Source organism: Rissa tridactyla, chromosome 1, assembly GCF_028500815.1.
Source record: "Rissa tridactyla isolate bRisTri1 chromosome 1, bRisTri1.patW.cur.20221130, whole genome shotgun sequence".
Classification (NCBI taxonomy): domain Eukaryota; kingdom Metazoa; phylum Chordata; class Aves; order Charadriiformes; family Laridae; genus Rissa; species Rissa tridactyla.
In genome coordinates this window covers 166,349,348-166,372,875 of record NC_071466.1, presented here as the reverse complement: position 1 = coordinate 166,372,875, position 23,528 = coordinate 166,349,348, and the positions used below count along the sequence as shown (strand labels likewise).

The 23,528-nt window shown below is 41.3% G+C and overlaps 1 protein-coding gene across 2 annotated transcripts; it reads right to left on the bottom strand.

Annotated features, from left to right (window-relative positions):
* Window positions 1–385: 385 nt before the first annotated feature.
* AGBL3 (AGBL carboxypeptidase 3) lies at window positions 386–21,334 on the bottom strand. Of its 2 annotated transcripts, XM_054205198.1 has the most exons (13): window positions 21,134–21,334; window positions 19,588–19,648; window positions 18,151–18,333; window positions 16,477–16,584; window positions 12,984–13,122; window positions 11,678–12,457; window positions 9,969–10,131; window positions 8,844–8,970; window positions 8,230–8,324; window positions 5,733–5,790; window positions 3,226–3,274; window positions 1,787–1,995; window positions 386–1,113 (listed from the first exon to the last, which is right to left on the bottom strand). In XM_054205198.1, the coding sequence occupies exons 1-13, from the start codon at window positions 21,203–21,205 to the stop codon at window positions 941–943; spliced, it is 2,217 nt and encodes a 738-aa protein (XP_054061173.1). In that variant the 5' UTR covers window positions 21,206–21,334; the 3' UTR covers window positions 386–940. The 2 variants fall into 2 exon arrangements, with proteins under 2 accessions (XP_054061173.1, XP_054061180.1); XM_054205205.1 differs by lacking the exon at window positions 1,787–1,995 and having other exon boundaries at window positions 1,006–1,113.
* Between the last annotated feature and the right edge of the window lie 2,194 nt (window positions 21,335–23,528).

The window sequence follows — 23,528 nt, the reverse complement described above, 5'->3', positions numbered from 1 at the left end:
ATTTCTTGTGTGCACTAAGGAGAGGTTCAGATGGCTTTACAGTGGAACGAACTGCTCTGCAGGTCTTGTGGTGCAGTTAAAGCCCGCACAGCAACACTGTCAGCAATTATTAACAATCACAAGCATGAGATAAGCTGGGACTTTCAAAAGTGTTTTGCTTATATTAGCCTACTGTTTTAAAAGTAAGCTACTACACTTGCTTCCCAGAAGTTGGACTTGACCCTGGTCCTCATTCCTGAGGGAATCTCCACAGCAAAACTCAATTCCCTCTAGTTAATCAGAAACCTTCTCAGCTATAGCTAGTACTGCCCCATTGTACCAGACTTCAGGGATTCCTGTGGGAGTACTTCGACTGATGAGAAGAGAGGCTGGATTCGACTTCATATTTTTCTACATTGTTTAGAAATCACTTTTATTCAGAAGAAATCATAAAATGACTATTTTTTTTCTCATCTGCAATCTGCTGACAAAATAAATAAATCTCAGTGAAATGAAACTCTATGCTTATCTTCTATAGGTGTCATGACGAGGTTGCTGGCCTTAGCTCTTCACAGACCTCTTTCTGGAGGTGGAGTCTGCCTCACAAATCCAGTATATGTTGTTTAAGACAAATGATACTTTATATTCAGGAGAGACTCCCTACTAAACTGGTTTAGAATTTGGGATACTTCTTTATGTGGTGAGAGAAACTCCATGTGTACATTAGCCAATGTGTGTGAACTATTTTTTCAGAAAAAAAAAAAGAGCAAGAAGAATTTTGATTTCTGCAGGTATCTATCTCCCTCGCTGGTAGAGTCATAATTCATAACCAAAGTCTTGGGAATTGTTTAAGCAAATCAGATACGTGACACTTTCATGTGCCTTCATTGGCTGAAGAACTGGGGCTCCAAAATATACCCGGGTATTGTGCAGCATGTTGTCTTTTCTTTGTTTCAGGCAGTTATGGCACAGAGAACTGTGGTGTGTCTTGTGCCTGGCAGGATTTGCTCTTCCCAAAATTTACATCTTGGCTTGCTGTCCTGGTTTTCTTGGGCCTTGTGCTTTTTGAGGGGAGCCTCTCCTTCATTTTCCTTTCTTCCTGTTTTGAATTGTTCTTTGTACTATGATCATGACCTGAGCCAAAAAGGAGGAAAAAACAAATCCATATCAACTACTATGGAGTTACTACTTACTAAAAAAGTACAGGGCCGTGGTTTCCTTCACAAGAAACTGTGGTATCAAGGCAGAAACATTTCCTTTACTGAAGGAGAGCCACAGCATGATTCAAAATCTTGTACTAAAATGTGGAAACTTCACCATAGGCACAGGACCTGGTTTTATTGCTCCAGCGATACGATATTCTATTGTCCCCTCTCCCCCCGAAAGGCTAATTCCAACATTTCACAGAATTAGACCCTTTATGACACACTGATATGAAAAGCCATGAACCGATGGCTAGAGCCTCTCCCACCAGTAACCACAGAAGGACAGTGCAGGGTTAGAGGCATTATCCTTTGCCATTAGGTCGAGATTTTCCAAGCTCTTTTCCCTGGGCTGTTCACAAAGAAGCTAATGAGCTTCTGGACCTCTAACATCTCAGCTGGGAAGCTCCATGACACCAGTTCTGGTATCTGCCACGGTGCATGAGCTGCTGCTGAACAGGTAGGAGTTTTCCAGCACTGCTAATGTACTGCTACCATCTATCTTATGTCTTCCAGTACCTTGAGATGGTTAGACCAAGAAACCCACCAAACAGAACTAAATCCTGTTTTTTGGTGTATTTCAAATAGAACAATAACTGAGAAACCTTTTAAATATTGAAATGTCTTCTCTGCAGACTTGGAGACACTTTCGCGATTGTGTTTCTTCATCTTCTGGGAGACCAGATTAAAGCTGGATGAACAGAAATTTTCTCTTGTGGATGGGATCATATCATGGCACACACTTTTTCCTGCCTCCTGTGACACAGATGGCTTTTCTTGATTGCCTTTACCATCATGGGTGAGACTCTCAGAGCTAAAAACACAGAGGTCAGGTCAGAAAATAATTTATCTCCACAAAAATTCGTGACTGGATAACCATGCAGATTAGAAAATCCTTGCAGGTAAAATTCCTGCTACTTTAGTCTGAAGCATTTCTTAATAATCATATGAGAAAAAAGAAAAAAAAAAAGCAGTAATTTACTGGATTTCAAACTACAAAGAACCCCAATGCCATCACATTATCTTACACACGCTATTGCCAATATCATGTAGTCACCATACCACTATCCCTTCTGAGTCAGCCAGAAGTACCCATCACAGAAGCAAAGACAGACACTAAAGATATTTCTTTCATCTTTTATCAGGGGAAAGCCTAAAATTTTTAAGTTTGTGTAGCAAAGTCTGACCTGTAAGGTGCAAAGCAAGAGTCCTTGAAATCATTTAGGGTGAACAAATTAATATGTATTATTTCATAAGGTGTTTGTGGCAGGATCTGCTGCAATCTAACTAGCTAGCTAACTCCACTTTGCTGTTACCCAACAATAGCCATGTGTACTCTCAGCAAGACACAGAATATTTTATGCTATCAGTAGGTAGGTACTTATGAAAGTAATCAATATTGATCATCAGTGTTACTGCCACGGGGTCTTACACATCTGTGTTTACGACCTTCATTGCTCATCACCAAAGCACCAGGACCTAGAAGTGAAGGGAATGCAGTAGTAATGAGCTATGCACCAGCACCATGACAATATTGTGATTTCAAGATATCCAACCACACTAAAACTAGTAAATGTCAAAACAGACAGTCTGTGCCACCTAGCCTGGCTTGGCCTTTATTTTCACACCTCTGCTCTGCTTCTTAGCAGCTGCATGGCCCTATCTTCTCCCTCCCTGCCAAGGCAGCAGCAATCATCCCTTTCTCCAGCAAAGCACGACATCGCTGCCTGTGTGCCAGTGAGTCCAGCAAGGCTGGGGAAAGGAGATTCAGTTATGTGCTGATGAATTGTGTCTGGTGCTTCAGATGAGATGGAGGAAAGAGAATTCTCTGCTTCTCTAGTATCACCTTCCACTGCAGTCTCAACCATGGGATGAAGTGGCCAAGGACAGCTGTCTAGTTTATGAATGAAAAACAATGAAGCACAATGTCAGAGGAGCATAAAAAGGACGGGAGTGGATTTGTAGAGAAATCAGACTGAGATCATTCTCTCATTCCTGCTTTGTGAAAAATGCTAGAAACCTGTAAAATATAATAGCAACCTACCTGAAATCCCCTCCTACTTGTTTGGCAGAGGCTGCAATTGGCAATTTTACTGTAAAAAGTAGAAAAAACATATTGAAAGTGCGTATCAGATCTCTTAGAAAAAAATCAACACAATTTGTCTTGGCCAGTTCAGACTCCATAACTGACTGAGACTGATACAGTTACTTACTGTAAGCAGACATCACTGGACATCAAAGCATTTACTCAGGTGACTAGTTGTGGGGATTAAGACTTTCATCATACAGAGCAGATTCCAACTCACGTGCTCATTTCCCCTTCTTCATCTACTGCCTAATAAAGGCTATTTTGGGCTAAAGACACTCTACGTAGCTCCCACTGAAACTGTTCCACTATGCATAAAACTGTAAATCAAGAAGTGAAGTTGCCAAAGGCACCTCTGTTGAAGGACATGTTCTCAATCGTAGCATCTGCTCCAAGGAAAGCAAGTGTTTGACATTCAAATGATGCCGGCCTAGAGTGATAGCAGACATGTCCAGAGTGGAAGTACTCTGTTGAGCTCCACTGCTCAAGCAGCATGGATGGGAGTGGGAGAGAAGAAGAGCTTGACAGGCGATATGTGTTCATGAGCTGCTGATGTTGCTAGTGCTTACTGCAGGGTGGCTGGCTGTGTAAGAACAACGTGCCCTGGGGTCTGAGCAGTGCCAGCACCCAGGGAAGCTGTAAGTAGTGTGGCAGCCTCCAGAGCGGTGGTGCCACTGCATTCGGGCAGCAGCTGAACAGGGGTCCAGCGCAGGTGAGATGATAGTACCCGAATGACAGCAACCTTTGGGCGAAAAATTGCTTCCTCTCAGATACATGTATAGCACCTGCCTTCACTACACCCCCTGATGATAAGACATCTCTGGAAAAGCAGCAGGAAGGAGAAAAAGGGTATATAAAGTGTTTTACAGGCTGTGAGGTAGTACTCAAGTCTGGATCTAAAAGTCACAGTAACAAAATATTAAGAGCCAGGATTTGTTTTGTGTTTGTTTTGGTTTTTTTTTGTTTTTTTTTTTTCCTTCCTCTAAGCAACGTCAATTCCAGGAAAGCCTAGAACTTGATCTGTTACGTGTTTACCCTTGGGTATGGTACACAACAGCTAGGAATGAACAGCTGCAGCTGGGGAAAAAAGAGCTTTCAAGTCACCCAACACTGCAAAACAATTTAAAAATTAATTGTTTATTGATCTCTATCTCAGGCAAGCCCTCATCAGTCATAACACTTAAATGTACTTAACTGTACCGTACCTAAACTGTACTTAACCGGACTGCCTGTCCCACAGAAGCCAATTACAGCTGTAATGATTTGTCCCTGGACATAGAGGCTGGCAGAGGGTGAGTCACTGTTAACTTAATCTCTCCCTCTATACTCCAGGTGGCTGATATATCTTCTTTTTCAAAACATGGGTCTCCAGCACACCAGCTCCTGTGACAGGCATGGCCCTGGCACTGATGGCAGCTGAAGATGACGTCTCCTCAAATGGCAAAATCACTGCTGCAGCCCAAGCTCCTGTGGCCTGGCAGAAGCATCTTACCAGCCAGCCATGGACCAGGTTAGCTGCAGCTGGCTGTGTGCTGCACTGCAAATACCTCACCTGCAGGGTATGGTGAGGCAGGAAACTACTGGGTAAGGTCCATGATAAACGTCTGAAAGTCTACTCTACTGAAGAACATCTTTATATTTTAGAAGACAATTTTCATCCCATAAAATCTCATTTCATCATAAAGTGACTCAACTCTCTCACTTGTCACAACATGAGATTGTCTCCAGTTCTCACATACTTTGAGGGGTTCTCTTTTGCACTCTTCTTTTTAAAAAAATCTTTAAAATAATGATGACACCAGAAATAGTCAAAGTAATTCAGTATCACTCTCAGAAAAGTTCTACAAAAAAGTCAAGATAGCTTTTACCTCTTTCTATTTTCACATAGGCAAAACCTGTATTTGTCCTTGTGGCACAGTATGAAGATAACTCATGTTGAGCTACTTGTTCACTTTGAAACCCAAATCTTTCCCAGATTTCCTCATGCTTGCAATGACTCAAGTCCTCCAGTTCTGTTTCCTTAGCCTCCACATTTGCTTCTTTCATTTTGTCTGTACCGAAACAAGTAAGTTCTGGCTGATCCCAGTTTTCCATAGGATTTGGGCTGCCTTGTTTGTCTTCAATGAATGTTTTCTCCTCTAGTCTCTCTGGACAAAACAAGCACATTACAAATGTGTGTACCCTACTGCCAATAGGAACAAGTATTTTTTCATCTCTCTGGAATTCGCCTTGGGTTCAGTTTTTCTGAGTCCATTCCCAATCAGTAAAACAGAGTGTGATAATGTGATGAAGACAGTTTAAACTAAAGAAAAAAGAACTCTTTCAAATGCTGAGACTGAGTGAAATCCCAGCCAAAGAACTCTGCCCTTATCTTTTCGGGACATACTCTTTACTGAGGTTTGAGATTATAGGGGAAAAAAAGGCTTATTGGGATTTTAAGAATTAAACAAACATATAATGTTTACCTTTTTTTACTGGGTCAGGTACCTGAAATATCTTATGTTGAGTTTCAACACCTTGAGTCTGTGAAACAAAACAGAAACATTAATTAATTATTAGTAAGTTCTAAAAGACTGAATGACAAAAAGGTATTATGATCTTTATGATCAGGCACTTCATGGCTTGTTCAAAGAGTGTACACTAGGTTGGGATAGGGGAAGCTTGGTAAGGGTTCAATAACTAGTGGGAAAACAGTTAACATGTAAATATTCTTTTTCTTTTTTTTTTTCTTTTTTAAGCAGAAAGCAAGCTAGGCATTTAGTATTTGGACTGATTTTCAAAAGCTCAGAAAACTCAGAAACTTGTGTTCACTTTGCAAGCTGTTGGGTGCTCAGCATTACAAAAAATATTTAAGTTAAATTCCTTTTCATGAAAGTAGGAACATAACATTAGACTCTACTGTTTTCATCTAGGATTTTTACGTGTTTGTCAACTACAATGAAGCTCGCATTTTCTAAATAAGTTATGTAGGACGCTGAATAGCAATAATGGATAATTCTACAAAGACCTTTTAATAAACAATCCCATGGTAGTTTCTAGGCCAGCTAATGCTGAGTATCAAATCACGCACTCCGAATGGTAGCAAGGGGCATGATGCAGGTTTACAAACATTGTCAGCACAAGTATTTCTGAGCTGGGGCTTGGTAATGATCTCAGAGTTAATTAAAAAATTTACTGCCTGTTTCCTGTGACCTTTCCCTTTCTCTTCTCTTCACAGCTCTCTATTGGGCTGGAAAACACAACAGAAAATGTCTGATGGAGTTGGGAAAAATCTTGTTCAATAAAACTGGAAGTGGAACAGGTCCAGCTGAGGGAGTGAGGTGTTAGTAGTTTTGGAGACTGAGAAGAGCTGGTATACCCTCCAGCTCCAAGGCATATTCCATGGCAGAAAGATCTAAGTGCATCAAGTAATATATTCATGAAACATAATTTTACCATTTTTTCCTGCCCCAGACTTGTTGATGTTGATAATTCATTCATGGATGAAATAGATAATAAAGAACAATGGTCATTCTATGTCAGCAGCTTTGGTGACAAAACTGTTTGTCCAAAGTTACAGTGGTTGAATGTTGTCATATATCAATCTCTGGTCAGAAAAAGAGCACAACATGTTTCTACTGGGATGAAAAACAATCACACTTTTGCTTTCATGACTTCCGTTCTTAGCACTGCTGTGAAAATGTTTTCCTGGTGTTTTGATTTTTTTCTGCACAGAATATAGTATGTAACCATTTTGATTCATGAGGGAGTATTATAGCTATGAAAAAAAGAGAGTTGCAAATAAACATGATAATCACAATGCCAGAAGGAACACATATAAGCAAGCTGCTCAAGACTGAATTCCTTATGCCGTTCTGTTCAGCAAATATTTATGAACCTGGACACAAACATATCATATTGACAAGGGACTTCACTTCCTACTCAGTTTGGCTTGTTTATTTTTAGTCTGGGAACCTGGAGAGCCAGGCTTTCTCAGTAGTATTAATTGCCACTGCTCTGTTTTTCCAATGTCAGGGCTTCTGAAAGATTGGCATAAAATGCAAAAAGCTTGCGAAGCATTGGTCTACCTACTGAACCAATGAAAGCATTAATAAAGCAGCCAGCATTATAATGTTTATATTCATAAAAATAAAATTACCCATCAAAATATTAATGTGACTTCTTCTTTCCAAACGACAGTTTGCTTTCTCTAGGCAACAATAACAGTGCTCCTATTTTACAGCTGAGAGCCATGTAGTTTTCTAGGCGGAACATCATCAAAGTGCTGTTGAGGGGTACGTACGGCTTCAGCATGAATTTCTGTCAAAAACTCTACTGTACCTGTGATATTCCTTCCTATTCACCTTTTTCAAATGGCTTTAAGTACTTCCATCAAGAACAACAACAGACATTTTGGTAAGTCTTTTGATCTAATAACCTTAGTTATTCACTGAAGTAGATCCACATGGGAAAATGCACACAATAATGAAAAGAACAAAAGTAAGAAACTTCTTGCAGGAATTGTGGTGTTCTATTCTTTTAAATTAATTTGATAAACTTTTGTTACTTTCTTTACACAGTAACAGTATCCCTCTGACGTGTTTTGCTGCTAGTATACAACCAGAAAAAGTGCTTTAATTCTTTGGATGAAAGATGCATGAATGCAATTCATACAATTTCACTGCATGAAAGATGTCTTTGCCTATGTTTCAGCACAGAAATTACAGAACAGGACCTAGTGAAGCTCCACTTAACTAGTAGTTCTGCAATGTGTACTGGCGTTTATAGATATTGGCAGGTGTAGACACACAGGCTCTTATGTGGCCAAAACCATGTTCAGTCCCAAACATGCTCAAATTTAGTTTACTGCTTAAAGAAAGCCATCATCAAATTTATTATTGCTATAACCCTATAGGGTATTATGTTTTGTCACAGCAGGATGAACTGAGGCAGGAGAAAAGGCCTAGGGCGGACCTTCCTTACCTCGTTATGAACACAGTAGTCCAAGAGAGCATCACAGAAATGCTGTCCTATTGACTCCAAGTCTTTCATATCGAAATGGGTGCTCTGTCTGCAGCCTGCAGCATCAATAGCAGCAAGACAGAAATGAAAATATCAGTCATCCTGCTGACTGCTAGGTATCTGTGTTATTTCAGGATGGTGTCTGACTGCAAACTCACGTATCTTTCACTGACAGATGACAGACAGGTCTATGACTGCCGGAGTTTTATATAGATGATATTACAGATGATTATTCTGCCTATATGAACAAATCTATCCACTCAGAGGGGATTAACTATAATGCATAGTTAACTGATTCCCTATTACAAAATCTCCTAAAAATGCAACTGACTTTAGTTATGGCTTTTAATTTGCCATCCACTAATGGTGTTGTTTCATGATACATATGCAATAATGCTAGTGGTGGCCTGAAAGGTTGCTAGTTGAATGCCCTAGTGTTTTTTCCAACTCTTACCTTAAATCATCAGACAGAAGACCAACAAGGGGATGGTAGCTGAAGCTACCATTCTCCATGAAAAAACAGTAAAAGTCTTGTTTGATGTTTCCTACTAAATAGCTACAGGGAATTGTCTCACCTAACTTAGAGCCACAGATAGAGGCTTCCAAAGTGTAGCTGTTGTTGATGCCCATCTTCCACATTACCACTCGACCTGTGCCTTCTTTGCTCTTTCGTACTCTGAAATGGCAGTCTGTGAATGAGAACTTAAAAGATAGGTACAGCATTAGCCTTTGAAGTAAACAGGAGCTCACTGTTATTACTGGTATAATGGAGATGTAGGTGAAAAAATAGCTCTTTGATTAAAAGTTTATTTTACTTTGAGGATTTCTAAGATGTCTGCAAAGAATTTTTTATGTGGCTGTACTTACTGTTTCTAAACAATCCTATACAGACAGCTGACCAGCTGAGTTACCCCAAATCCTGCTACATACCAACATGCTAATACCAACAGTATTGACTAAAAAGTTGGCATAGCTCTTCTCTCATAAGCTAAGAGACCAACAATTTGATGTAACCGATCTGGAGCTCACAACCAACTTATCACTGATATCTGATGAAAACTGCATTAGCTACAAGGATACAATGACATCTAGTAGGTTAGTTTGTGTGTTGTTTTATTCCTGAGCCTTTGCAACCTTTCTGGTTCAAAAGCAGCTTACTGCAGTCAGATTTTGCTGGAAAATGACATATTTTAAAAGCCAACGTTTCCTACTAAACTTTTTTTTTTCCTAATTGAAATATCTTACACAAACATGGTGACTTTGACACAATTTTCAACAGAAGTTTTCAAAACGATTCAATCTGAAGAAAAATTTTTCATCTTTAATTTCTTATTTGCTTACTTGTTTTTAATTCTACAATGTATTTTAAAGCTGCATTTAACACATGAGAACAAAATACTTAATATTAGTTTTTGACATTGTTAAAACAATGTTACTTTGATGTTTTTTTCATTCTTTAAAAAAATCTTTAAAAAATGCTAACTTTTTGTCCCAATTCATCATGATACATTTGGAGTGCTGGAATTTCAAAGGAGTTAAAATTTCATATTCCTACCATTTCTAGTTTTAACCAATTAAAGATTATTTTACCGGGTGAAGTGCAGTCTTTTAGTAAATGTGATACCTTAACAAAAAATTAGGGATCCCAGATGGTGCTTGAATTTTTAGGCCAGTAAGTTTCTAGCCAGACATTTGCTTACCTTATCTGGGCAGCTCTTGCTTAGCAAGAGTGGGAAGACACGTGGATGCATGTATGGTGATTTTGCTTGTTGCTTTCTCTCACAACCATACATGAAGACATTTTTTTTCCCGTTGTGACCATGGATGTCACAATACAGAAAAACATCACGTTCCCCCATCACTCTGTAATACAGAACGACATAGAATACTTTATTGAAAGTGTGGGGTTTTTCTCCACCTCAGAAATAACTCTGAGTTAGTATGTTACACTGAAGCTCATGTATAACCAAAAAAGCATGAAATCAATACAAGTTACACATTCTGAGCTCTGAGTTAAACCTTGAGTGTGCTAAATTAGAGCCAAATTGCTCAGTTGCCTTCAGAATAAAACACTTGTCATTGCAAAGAAATAAGAAATGAGTGTATGCACCATCAGCCTTTGTCCATATGTATGTTCTAATTGTCAGACTCAGTTATATACGTCCAGCCCTGTAATGTGTATACAAGCATGTTGTACAGCTAAAACCTGCTATTCTTACCTGCTGCTCTTTCACTATTGTACATGTGTTGAATAATACATGCTGTACAATTACGAGACCGAGGCATAAACGACAGTAAATATTATTTCCTGGAGACATCAATTTGTATGATGTGCCATGATTCTGCAATGTATTATTGCTTAACTAACTTTTTAAAGAAAATTTGCAGGTAGACACATTGGGGTTTAGCAATCCACACCCACCCCCAAGGCCAAATTTGTGTGGAAGCAGAGCTCTACAGGGAAGATGCGATAGTACCACAGCTTGTCACTTGGGGGTTTACACTGGGCAGGAACTGGAAATCCACAGTGGAACTAAGAAGGAAGCAGTAATAAATGTATCTGTCTCAACTGAAAGTAACTGAATATGAGCCCGAAGGTCAGTAGCACTAGAGCAGACATACTTAATACTAATTACAGGGCACTCGCAAGTGCAGGCTGTCTCCATACAGTAAGGCAGAGAGAGGAACTCTCATGGAAAAGGAGAGGTAGGGATCTACATGACAAAACACTAATTTGAAAGAGCACAGATCTTATTTAAAACAGGCTGTTAACAAGATGAAAAACATCACATGTACTAATTCTGACAGTGGCTTTTTGCACAATAGTCTTGTTTGTATTAATTTGTGACAGAAGTTAAACCAGACGGATTTAGTTTACTAGTTGAAGGTTTAGTTTAATACCTGAACACTTAGTTTTATATCCAATGTCTATGTGACTGGAAGTCTGCATAAGAAATCAAATGTATTTGTAGCAAAACATACAGCAAACTTGGCAATCTTTGCTGTCAAATGGACATCTGGGATCTATTTTGAACATAACTTCATTCTGGGATGTGGTTGTATGCCAGAAAAGAAGAAAATGAGAGAAATAAGGAATTTGATAAGTAGATTTTGGCAGAGGATAGGGGGGAGAAATATGCTGAAAATGTTTTGATGAAAATACTTTTACTTTGGAGACATAATTTATTACCAGGAATGGAAAAAGGATATTAAAGTAAAACCTGCACAATGCCGAGGAAAAAAATAACCCACTATGAAATGAACTGAATGTAAACAAAACAGTCAGAAAGGCTTGGGTACAGGGCAAAGATGTAAACAACACCAAAACACAAGTGACAGAGAAGTCACACTAACAAGGGACAGTGGAAAGGAAAATCATCTATTACAAAGGTAAAGAAAACAAGGTTACCTTTTGACCATGTTTCGGGTATACCATATGGAAGGATAACATTTCTTCCCATTAGATCTGTATTTGCGGTTCAAGTCTTGACCTGTTAAAGAACAGCGGTGATTTCCCACAATCACACCATCTGGATTCAGCATGGGTACCACTTTGAAGACAAAATTGTCCCGTAGCAGTCGAGCTGTGCCTGAATCGCCAAGAATGTAATCCAGAAAGCCCTTCATTATCCAGGAACTGTTAGTTTCTCCTGGATGCACCCTGGCAGTTAGTATCACAGCCTTTCTCTCGGTGCCCTTGCCACTTTCAGGGGGGTTGGTGATAGTTAAAACATACACTATGTTTCCTGCCAGTGAATGGCACAAGATGTGAATCTTGCAGAATGTGGACTTCACTGGATCTTTAGAGATGGCCACCAGGTACTCCTGCAGGTTGGAGTAGGTGTAAGGATAGCAGTGGGCAAAGTAGCAGGTGTCTAGGTCATGAGGGAACTGGAACGTCCAAGTGAGTGAGAAATACTGATGTCCACCTTGGCCTGCATTGTTTTTGTAATACTTGATTTCATTTCCAGTCCTTCGCCAGCCAACCTTGTGTTTCTTAGCATCGGCTTCTGAGTACAACAGTGGCCGCAAACCACGTTTATATAGGCTGTTATGATTGGTAAAGTTGACAATAGTGAAGCGATACGGCATCCCTGCCTGCATGTTGCTTACTTGGAAGTAGTACCACTGCGTGTGTCTGCTTGTGTAGAGGTCGGTGCGCAGGGTCAGCTGGTACTCAAATTCATTGCTAGTAGGCAGAAAGAAGGCAAAGAGGGGTGATGCTGGTTAGCACTGTAGCATGATGCAGTGTCAAATAACGCTGTCTGCTGTGAAAAAGCACCCTACAGTGAATCAGGTGCAAATCCGATTTACACTGTCATAAATCAAAGTCCACACAGCTGCCAGGAAAAGATGCCTAATCACACCAAGCATGTCAATAATGCAACTTCTGTCTTCATTGGGACTTTTAATAATAACTAGGACTTCTAAAAATGTTCTCCACACTATGCTTTAAAAGGAGCTGCTTAAGAAAAGGTGTTGAGTTTGTGTGGGTGATTATCACCCATAGAAAACGTTCAGTGCTATGGAACGGTTATCAGACCATTTCATGTGAAGGTTACCTGAAACTACTTTTGAAGCTTATTCAACTAACGTAAAACAAATTAAAAACCCGGAGTAAGACATCCTGCTCAGAAACTGATAGCAGGCTGCTGATAATAACAACTCTGATAATAACTACATCTTCATAAAAGAAAAAAAGATTAGAAACTTACACTTTGACTACCTTCTGCAGATTTCCACTCTCAAACCGTGCTTCAAAGATCAGTGTGTTGTCCTCTTTCTGGCGGAGGATCTGCTTCAAGGGGCAGAGACCTCTTACTCGGGAATACATAAAGCAGGAGGTTTTGTTAGCTAGGGGAAGGAGTAGAACAGATGTCTTTCAGTCTGAGTCATTTTAGGGAATACCTGCATCTTTCTGAAAATTCCTTCTAGAAACAGACAACTGCATGGACCTGAACTTCAAAGCATATCTTAGGTAAGCGTAAAAAAAAAGATACAAAGATTTTGCTGCCCATTCCCACTTAGCCTTATGAATTTCAGCCAGCTTAAGAGCTGACTCTGTCTTGGAGGTGCCTGTGTCTCTCTGCATGAGCAAAGAGCAGTTCATACTCTGTACTTAGGCAAAGTAACTGAGTTAGGTGGAAAGACTCTAGGACTCAGCTCCCCCAGGTCTTTTCACCAGTCAAATGGGCAACTTCTCTACTCAGAAATCATATGTAGCTGACAACTTTGTTTGTTTTTAAATCTCTGTATTCAATTATTCTACTCTAGAAGTAAAAAAGATGATGCCCAGACCCAGCAGCAATTACTTTTATATCGCAAATGATGTTTTCACACCACATTTAGCATGCGGTCTAAGCCCATACCTCCTTTTGCTCTCTGCTGCTTTTTCCTCAGATGAGAGGCTCACAGAGGCATAACTGAAGTTTTTAATACAATCTTCAGTAAAGACCAGAACTTACAGATTTGCCATCAGCAAGAATTTACTTATTTGGTTGGGAAGCTGTCTAGGTTCCAGAATATTCTTGGCATAATTTTAACAGTCAAAGATCCTCCCTTTACAGAACCAAGGCAAGAATTATTCTTAACATTTATTTTCTTTCTCTGTATTGGTGTCAATATGGTAACAAACGCATGGAAAAAACAGGGCAATCAAAACTTCCTGTCGTCTCTAAACTGTACCCACGAAATAGAGACAGAGGACATGTCTCTCCTGCTGAAAGCTGGGAGCCCCAAAATCCTGCTGCAGATTTGTAGCTGTGCTGGTGACTCCAGCCAATGCTGGCAGCACAAGCTGCGTTCTGATGCTTGGGTTAGGGCCAGCTAAGGGAAAAGGAGGACCAGTGAAAACTGCAGGTATTCCAGGCTGAAACTACGTTCTGTGAGACTGTGGTTTCACACTGTTGATATTGAATTGGCTGCCTTATCTGCCAGAAGTGAAATTCTCCATTACATAACTTTCTGACTAGCAAAATAAAGAATCTGGTGGCCAGACACTGATCACCAAGCTGTTGTATTCTCAGCTCCTGTATTCTTGCTTCTATTGCCTTATTGCTCGGTCCTCCTGAGGAGAGACTGCCTCCTTACTACCCTGACAATTAGGGAGACTGACCCTGTACCATACAGCAGGGTTAGAGCTGCACAGCAGCCCCTGTTCAGATCAGGGTTGTGTCTGTCCTTGCTTGACTGGGGCTGTGCTAGAGATTTATTCTGCAGCAGCCTGTCTTATTCTCTCCTGTAGTGTTACTAAAGCTCTGAGTACTACTCAGGGAAGTTAAGTAAAACCAAGATTCCTATAATTCATTTTTTCATTCCTTAAATCACTGTTGCCATAAGCAAAAGATGCCATATTCAGTGTATGGTTCTTCATGATTGAAGCTACTACAGACTCATAGGGGCTTTCATTAGAGAAAGGCTGTTAGCTTTGCTAGCTGTGATACCCACTTGATTAATTACTTTCTGTTTAGCTGAAATGCCATTCACAGTTTCTCTGTCCTTCTCTTCCTCTTCATGCCCTTCCTTAACGTTAAGGAAGAAAAATGTATAAGTAGTTAATCCAGCAAAACTGTTTCTGGAAACATCTGTATCAGTCAAATGCTACCGAACAAAATGCACGAATAGTATCTGAGATGTTTCTGCATGGGAGTCACCATTGGATTGTATTTTTCTCTCCGAAATCCGATTTTAGGAAGGCCTGTAGAAACTCAGCAGCAGTTAGTGCCCAGACAGGCAGTAACTCCCAGCTGCTGCTGCTGAATCCAAATTCAAATTCAGTGGGAATCTGGAGAGTGCCACTGCTCTCTCCCACAGGACGTGATAAGGCATTACATGCCAAAGTGTGGCACTCAGGATAAATCTGCATAAGTGCAGATGCCTGTCCTCCGCTACAGAGCTTATCTGCAAGGAGGATTTTAGGGTTTCAAAAATTATATTTCTTTCTATAAACCTTAGATGGCAAAGCTAGCAAGCTGGAGGTTTCTCTTCCAGGAACAGAAAGGAGGAGATGGGGCTCCAAAGTTCTCTTTCTCTTCCCTCCTGCTCCCCAGCTGGCTGCAGTGCCCAGCAGCCCAGTTCACACAAGGAGTCTACTCTCCCTGGTGCAAGCAGGGAAAGGGAAGTAAAGGCTCAGGGCTCTGAAGTTCTCTGCAGGTCCTGCTACCAGCCAAACCCAAGGCTAGGAGGCAAAGCGGCACACTCAAGGCAGTGAACATACAATTACAGTCACTTAGAAACTCACCCTGTAGTCAACATATACTGTCTATTACTATCCATATGTTTAGATACAGTGTCTTCACAGCGAGGGCAAGTGCTCTGCTGCTGCTTGATGTTTGCTAGCCCGGGAATTGCTAACTGCCTGTAACCGCCTGCACAACATCATTCCTCGGGAGCATCATTCCTCTTATCCCTTGCAATAAGTTAGTAGGTCCATTTGCAGAGGACAGAAATTCCTTCCTCGTCACACAGCAGTTACCAGTTTTCTTCACCACCAAATATAACAACCTACTATTGAGAGATAATATACCCGTACTGCGGAAGTAGCTAATTTCTAAATAAACATGATGTCAAAAAGTGCTTTTCAGTATATTGCAAGCTTTTACCAACTGTATTGACCTCAATAACGACGTCAGCACCCTTTCAGTTTTGTGCTTCTGAAAATTTTGTGGCCACATTTAGTTACACTAAGGATTGCAAAATTATTATCATCTTTCTTATCTATGTAAAAGTAGCCCAAGACCAAAATCATCAACTGACAGAAGTTCCAAGTTCATCCAAGGAAACTGGATCAACTTAGCACACACAGGAAAGAATAAATAACTCTAATAATCAACTGGTAATGGTGGAATTAGGCAACTAACTCCCTTCAATTCTGTCCAATTAATCCTTGTGAGACTTAGAAGCCTATAATTAAGCACTGGTCCAATCTGGCCAGATTTTGTTTCTTATTCTTGGCAAAACCACTAGAGCAAGCAAAATAAAATCTTCTCCCAACACAGACTTTAGTGTTGATTCTGCAGTTACACAGCTCTCATCTTTTATCACTTTCTCTTTTGGCTGTTATCTTTCTCCACTCGTATTTTCACAACAATTTTCACAATAGAAAATCATATTGATTTAATCAGGCTTTGAATTAGGCTTATAAAGGAGATCAAAGCAAGTGCTTCATCTACCTATAGCTGACAGCAAGATTTCTCAAGGTGTTCCCACCTTCTTCTCCTAGATAAATCACAGTGCCTTTGTCAGGAGTTTGGTATGGCGGCATCACCTCCAAACCTGTTGGAGTGTACAGTGGCTCAGGGGTAGTGGGTATCCAATCTGAAAATAAAGAGATACACAGAAGGAGTACAAGAAGGAAAATTGTATTAGAGTCTTTATAATATGAAGGACAGACTGAAAAGCAGTTCATCCTATTTACACCAGTTGCAAATAAAGAAATAGGGAAGCCCCCTTTTGAACCTAATTTTTTGGATGCGTGAACGAATCTTCACTGTAGCTCCAAATAAAAATACATATCAACCTATGCAGGGACTAACTTTTGCTGTTCAAGCTTACCTCTGTTCCCTGTACAGCTTGCTTACTATCAGTGAGGATGACAATGGTGAACATTAGACAGCACTGGTACCATTAGGAAAACAGATGCTCCAACTACAGAGTGAAGTTACTGATTGCTGACCACACAGATGCTGCATGGCTACAATGCAGCGGCTCCATGTAACTCACACGACATCTGCCTAGCATGTCAAAGATCTGTTGAACATCAATTCATTCTGACAGTCAGCCTCTCCTTTCTGTAACACTCACAGCAGTCCTAACCCATTCCATTCAAGATACAGGGATCTATTTTCAAAGGTAACAGAATAAGGCCATAGATGTCTCAGTCCCATCTCTGTGCAATTGTGATTTCTACTGATTACTTCCAAATTGCAATTGGTTGTATCTATAAAGCACAGGACTGATAGTCTTCACTATCTCATAATAGTTTTGCAGTATTACTTTTGTACAGACTGCATAAAAGCAGTTATTAGCTGGCATACATATTTAACCATATAGCCACGAAATATAGCACTGACACTGCTAGTAACAGGACATGACATTTGTATTGAATTTGCAAGACCTCAGGACTGAGGCTTGTCAGGCTTGCTGTGTCTGAACTCTACTTTATCTGCCTGCATCTTTGTTTCACTTAATTTAGCTGTGACAGCAATTTCTCTAATTGACCAGGTATGTACAGCTAATTTGTTTTATTTTTGTTTATCTTCGTGTGGTACAACCACAGGGTTATACAGACTGCAGTAGCAAGGAGTTGTTCTGTGTAGAAATGCAGACATAGAGTGGGACAAAACTCATTTTAGAGGTAACAAAGAGAAGAAGGAAGTCATATCTAACACATGGAAAGAACACTGTATATGGTAAATTCAGATTTAACATGAATCTGCAGTCTGATGATGAAGGAGAAAGGTGTATGAGTAAGCTAACAAACATATGACAATGACCCCAGAGTTACCTGGATCTTAGCATGGGGAAGAAGAAATCATCAATACAAACATTTCTCCCAGCAAAGGACTCCAAACGCTGACAATTTGCAACAAACCACCCCTCCCCTCTACCAGAATGAAACCTCTGCAATGAAACCACTGACCTTAAGACCTATAGGAGTCGTGGAAGAGGAAGCCAGGAAACAGGTGTGAATAAAGCATACGTATAACAAATTTAACTGCATTATTATTTTTTCTTTTTCTGTAGCATTTACATCTGGAATAATAATGATTTGTCTCTTAAGATTTCACTTATACTAACAATAAATTAATGGCTTTATTTATATATAAGGTATGCTTCCTCTTTGTCCATACACAAGATTTTAAGCATAACACAATAACTTACCAATGTGCTCAATTCTGTCCCTGATGACTTCACATTGGTGTGGCCAGTACACCAGGGAAAACTGACTGGCAGGTGACGAGTCATCCAGATTCTGAGGCTCCTGAGGATGGGGTACCACTGTCTCCAAGTCAGATGATAATAGAATCTGTTTTGCCCTTGGAAAAAGATGAGCACAAACGGAATCTATAAGAAAGTGAAAGAACCATCACATCAGTCACCCTTGCTCTTCAGATTGGTAACAGGCTGCAGAGATTATCTACGCGAAATCAATATAACTAAGCATGGCGCAATAAAATTACATCCCACCGAAATGTAAATTTAATGCTCCATCCTATAAATCACACTAAATTTAAAAGTAGTGTTGAATAAAGAGTTAATTAATGAAACCACAAAGCACATCAAGTATTCAAATACAGTAGGGAATAGCTTATTTGGGTTCCTATAAAAAATGTTAGCACCTTTTATTATTACTGCTTTTATTACTAGTGTGTTACGGTAGGGCTTACGGTCTTAATGTGTGAGTCAAACTCAGTGCTGTGCAATGCTATATAAATACCAAACAAAGCTTATTCCTACAAAACTTATCACACAGAGTGTATGCAACAACGAGATAGTACTGGCTAGCATGACAGGAGAGGTAACAATCTGATGCTATCATGAATTTTGTAAAGCAACAGAGACATCTGGAGGATGGGGGTGGGGAGTCTTTGCTTGTCAGCACAGAGTTCTTCAAAGTTATGAGAAGCCACTTGAATGAAAACATGACAGGCAGAGAAAAGGCTTTGAAAAAAATCTCGTAATTGGGTGACTGAGACTGCCGGTACTGTGCATTGACCACAGCACTGCCCTGAGAAAATGACTTCTCTTTGTCATAGACATGAAAAGATCCCCTTTCGAAGCATTCACTGTCCTTCCTACTATCTGCTTAGAGCAGGCCAAAAGATAGGAGTTTGGTTTCGTGGGAAATTATTTTTTTGTATTTCTTTTGGGTCTGAATCAGATACAAGCACCTGTAAGACTTATTTTACCATAAAAAAATTATAATGAGCTTTAGACCTGGTTTCAAGACTTACTTCTCACAAACAAAATAATAAGCAAAAGAGCTTTACTGGAAGGATCTGGTTTCAAGTGTAGATGACATCATATGTGAAAAGAATTAAAAACAAAACTGCTGAACCCATTTTTAAACTCTAATAGATACCTGGCTACAAATGCCAAATCTGTAACTGGTGATCAAAGGCACACTGCAAGATAGGACTGAGTCTACTTACCTAGATAAATCTACTTATCTAGGTCAAAAACCATAAAATGTCACTAGATCTAACTCCAATTTGGTTTAGAGCTTGACAGTTGTGTGAGGACTAATACTTTCCCCTTAGTTTTCCACCCTGTGGTCTTACAGGGAAGTTGTAGGGTAATAACTGAAAGGGTCCTAACCTGTAAGAACAGCACACTGCTCACTGGCTTCTGTCACAAATGAGTTAGGGGGGTCTTCATCCTAAAAAAAAGTATTAAAGTACTAGAATAAAATTGAAAGTCCACAGTAGGACAGCTACTTTTGTTTATTTTTAGAGAGAAGAGCTGCCTCTGTTTTGGTTTACTTTATGGCCTGAGTAAGAATGAGGCCAAATCTGCAATTATTCCAGGCCACCACTCAAAGTAGACGTTCTTTCACTTGCCCTCCTTTGCTTCCTCACTGCCCCTCTTGTGCAGTTCTAGTATTCTTACTGTCGCGTGAAAAGCTAGAGCAGAAAACTGGTATAAGAAAAAAATGTTCGGTTTTCAGCAGGCCTCTGATCCCACTTATCAAACAAGCCTACTGATATAAGAGCAGGAGGAGCAAACCAACAGCTAGGACAGCCCTTCTGGTGGCAGCCTAGATAAATGCTACAATTATCCCAAAGCAATAAGGGCTAGGATAGGGAGGTGAGGAACTTGAGGCAAAAATTAAAAAAGCACCACTCTGCAGCCAAAGTGTATGTGGCCCATGAAAAGCAACCAACTACCCTGGGTTAAATTTGAAGCACATTGGCAAGGCGCCACTGAGACAACCGTGCTTGTCCCCTTCATTGTGCTTAATATATTACATTTATTTCTTGAGTTTTCAATCTAGTCCCCTTACATTAACATTATATTCAATTAAACCCCAAATTTCCTTCCTGAAATATGAATAAACGTTTACAACATCAAACACATTTCACAGCTGGTAAAAATACTCTTAGCTTTATTTACTGCTATTTACATTCATCACGTTTGCAAATATAATACGGGGCTTCTAAACATCTGCTAGTCCGGTAGCTCATCAGGAGCTTGATTTTTACAGGTCAAGAAACAAAAACAGTTCACAAACCAAAGCACAGATAAAATCATAAATTAGAGAAGGTAGAAGATTCTACTTTGCTTGCTCATGAAGAGCCGCACTGCTCTCACTAACATGGAGGTGAATAATGACAGGACCAGAGGGGTCTGAAGTTGCGGCAGGGGAGGTTTAGATCGGATATTAGGAAGAATTACTTTACTGAAAGAGTTGTCAGGCACTGGAACAGCCTGCCCAGGGAGATGGTAGAGTCACCATCTCTAGAGGTATTTAAGAAATGTCTAGATTTGGCACTTCAGGGCATGCTCTAATGCCAAAGACTGTAGGGGTTTGGGGTTTTTTTTGCGTGTATGCTTGGACTCGATGATCTCAAAGGTCCTTTCCAACCATGAAGATTCTTTCATTCTATGACAGTGCCAGGGATGAGTTCTCAGGGCAGGGATTTGGGTAGTGTGATATACCGCAAGGTCCCAAAATTTACTTTATTACGCTTAATTTAAGTGTGCTCTGCGATGCATTTCGGGTGCCTGCAGAAACGGTTTGTCACTGGGGCTGCTCGCGGATTTTCTTACGAGGATAAGAAGCAATTGCTTCTAATGAATTACGGCCGATTTCCCCACCATCTGGGACCACCTCAGACGAGGCGCAGGCGCTGAGGGGACTTACTGAGCTGCCTTCCTCCCCGACGGCAGGGCTCTCCCCGTCTCGCCCTGCCGCCCGAGCGGCGGGACAGGGCATCCCGGCGAGGCGGCTGTACCGCCGTGATCCCGGCCTCCGAGGCACCGCCGCAAAACGCCCGCCGGAGCCCAACGGGAAAACCCTGGGCCGCGACAGGCTGAAGGGCCCCGCTGCCCGCCGTTGCTGCCCGCCGCCTCACCCGGCCGCGCACGCGCCGCAACGGCCGTAACCGCCGCTCTGCCGCGCCCCGCTCTCGCGAGAGGTCGTTGACGGGCGCCTTAAGGGGTGACGGCGGCTCCGGCGGCGGCGCGTCCTTACGGTCCCGCGTTGGTAGCGGTGCCGGCGGCCCTGTGTGTTGGTCCCTGCCCGGCTGGGCAGCAGGGGCCGGAGTCACGGGCTTGTGCCTCTGTTGTCCCGTGAAGGCAGGTTCTCCCAAGGAACAATCCTCAGCGCTAAGTTTTGGATCTGCTTGCGTTCGCCCTTTGGCAGACCCGCTTTTCCTCCATCAACCGATAGAGGGGACCGGTGGAGAGTTCCTTGGATAAAACCGGAGGCCACGTTGGTTGAGTGTGAATATCCACCCCCAGGATTTCTGTCAGTTGTGGGCAGGCATGACTGCCCGGCGCCCTGAACCTTGCCCAAAGCCAGTCACAAAGGTGACGTGGTCACAGAAGGGACTGTGGGTGGTAAGCATATTCTTTGAGTAGAAGAGAGAGAATTTGAACTTGAATTTGAAACTGGACACGAGCCAAAAATGTGCGCTTGCAGGCCAGAAGGCCAGTCGCATCTGTGGCCAGCAGATCCAGGGAGGTGATTCTCCCTCTCTGCTCTTGTGAGACCCCACCTGGAGTATTGTGTCCAGCTCTGGAACCCTCAGCACAAGAAGGACATGGAACTGTTGGAGCAGGTCCAGAGGAGGGCCACGAAGGTGACCAGAGGGCTGGAGCACCTCTCCTGTGAAGACAGGCTGAGAGAGTTGGGGTTGTTCAGCCTGGAGAAGAGAAGGCTCCAGGGAGACCTTATAGCGGCCTTCCAGTACCCGAAGGGGGCCTACAAGAAAGCTGGGGAGGGGCTGTTTGCAAGGGCATGTAGCGATAGGATGAGGGGCAATGGTTTTAAACTAGAGCAGGGTAGGTTTAGATTAGACATTAGGAAGAAGTTCTTTACAATGAGGGTGGTGAGACACTGGGACAGGTTGCCCAGAGAGGTGGCAGAGGCCCCATCCCTGGAGACATTCAAGGCCAGGCTTGATGAGGCTCTGAGCAATCTGATCTAGTTAAAGATGTCCCTGCTTACTGCAGGGGAGGTTGGACTAGATGACCTTTAAAGGTCCCTTCCAATCCAACACGTTCTATGATTCTTACAGTAGTGACATGTTACCATGTACTTTTGATCTGTATAATCATGGAACAACTATTAGCTCTACAAATAGTCCCCAGGACTAAACACTCACGAGAGATTTGCTGTTTGCTGCCACAAGACAAATGCCGTGACCTCTATCTGAGTAGTATCAGCAATATGTGTGGCAGTTGTATCAATTTGTAGATTAAATGGGTGTGTGTGTGAGTGTCACTGCTTCTTAACACATGTAGGAAAGTTATTTCCTCCCTGCAATAATCACATCCCATGTATACAACCCCCTCTAGAGTCAGACCCTGCATCTTCAGCGCTGGAAAGCAAGTGTATATTTCTCTCTGTAGTGAAGATGGTTCTGAGATGCATGCAGGTGTGGAACATCTGTCCCATGCTATTAAAATGTTTGGAAGAAATTAAGTCTCTGAAAAAAGATATTTGAACCATAATGTTTCCCTACTTAGGATGAGTGAAAATTATGCATTTAATGTAACCATAGTTAGAGCACTGCTGTGTTCTGCAAGAAAACCTTTGTAATGTGAGCAAATTGTGGGAAAAATCCTGAAACAGGCCTTAAAAATTATTCTGTTTTGTAGGCTGAAAAGTAATATTAACTGACCAATATCCTAATATTTCCAGAATTGCTTTTTTGGTGTCCCAAAGCGCCAGCTGAATGATCAAATTTGCGTCCCTTGTATGAACAATAGTCTCTCTAATCTATTCACAAACCAAATAAAATCAATTACATGCTTTTATTTCAATTATTCACTTTTATGTCTATCATCATGGTACTTAAAAATCATAATCTCAATCAGAATCATACTGCGTTCGGTGCTGTGTTTTGCTAAGTGTCCACCCTTACTTTAGATAGGTGAACAGGAGAGGCAGGGAGGGCAGGGATAGGAGGCAGGAGTGACTTAGCCCAGAGGATGGAGTGGTAGAACTGAGAATGGAAACTGTGTCATAATTCTGTCCTGCCCCCTGGGCAGCATTGTCACTTATGGGAGCTTGAAAGTGAGCTGCTGAGCTG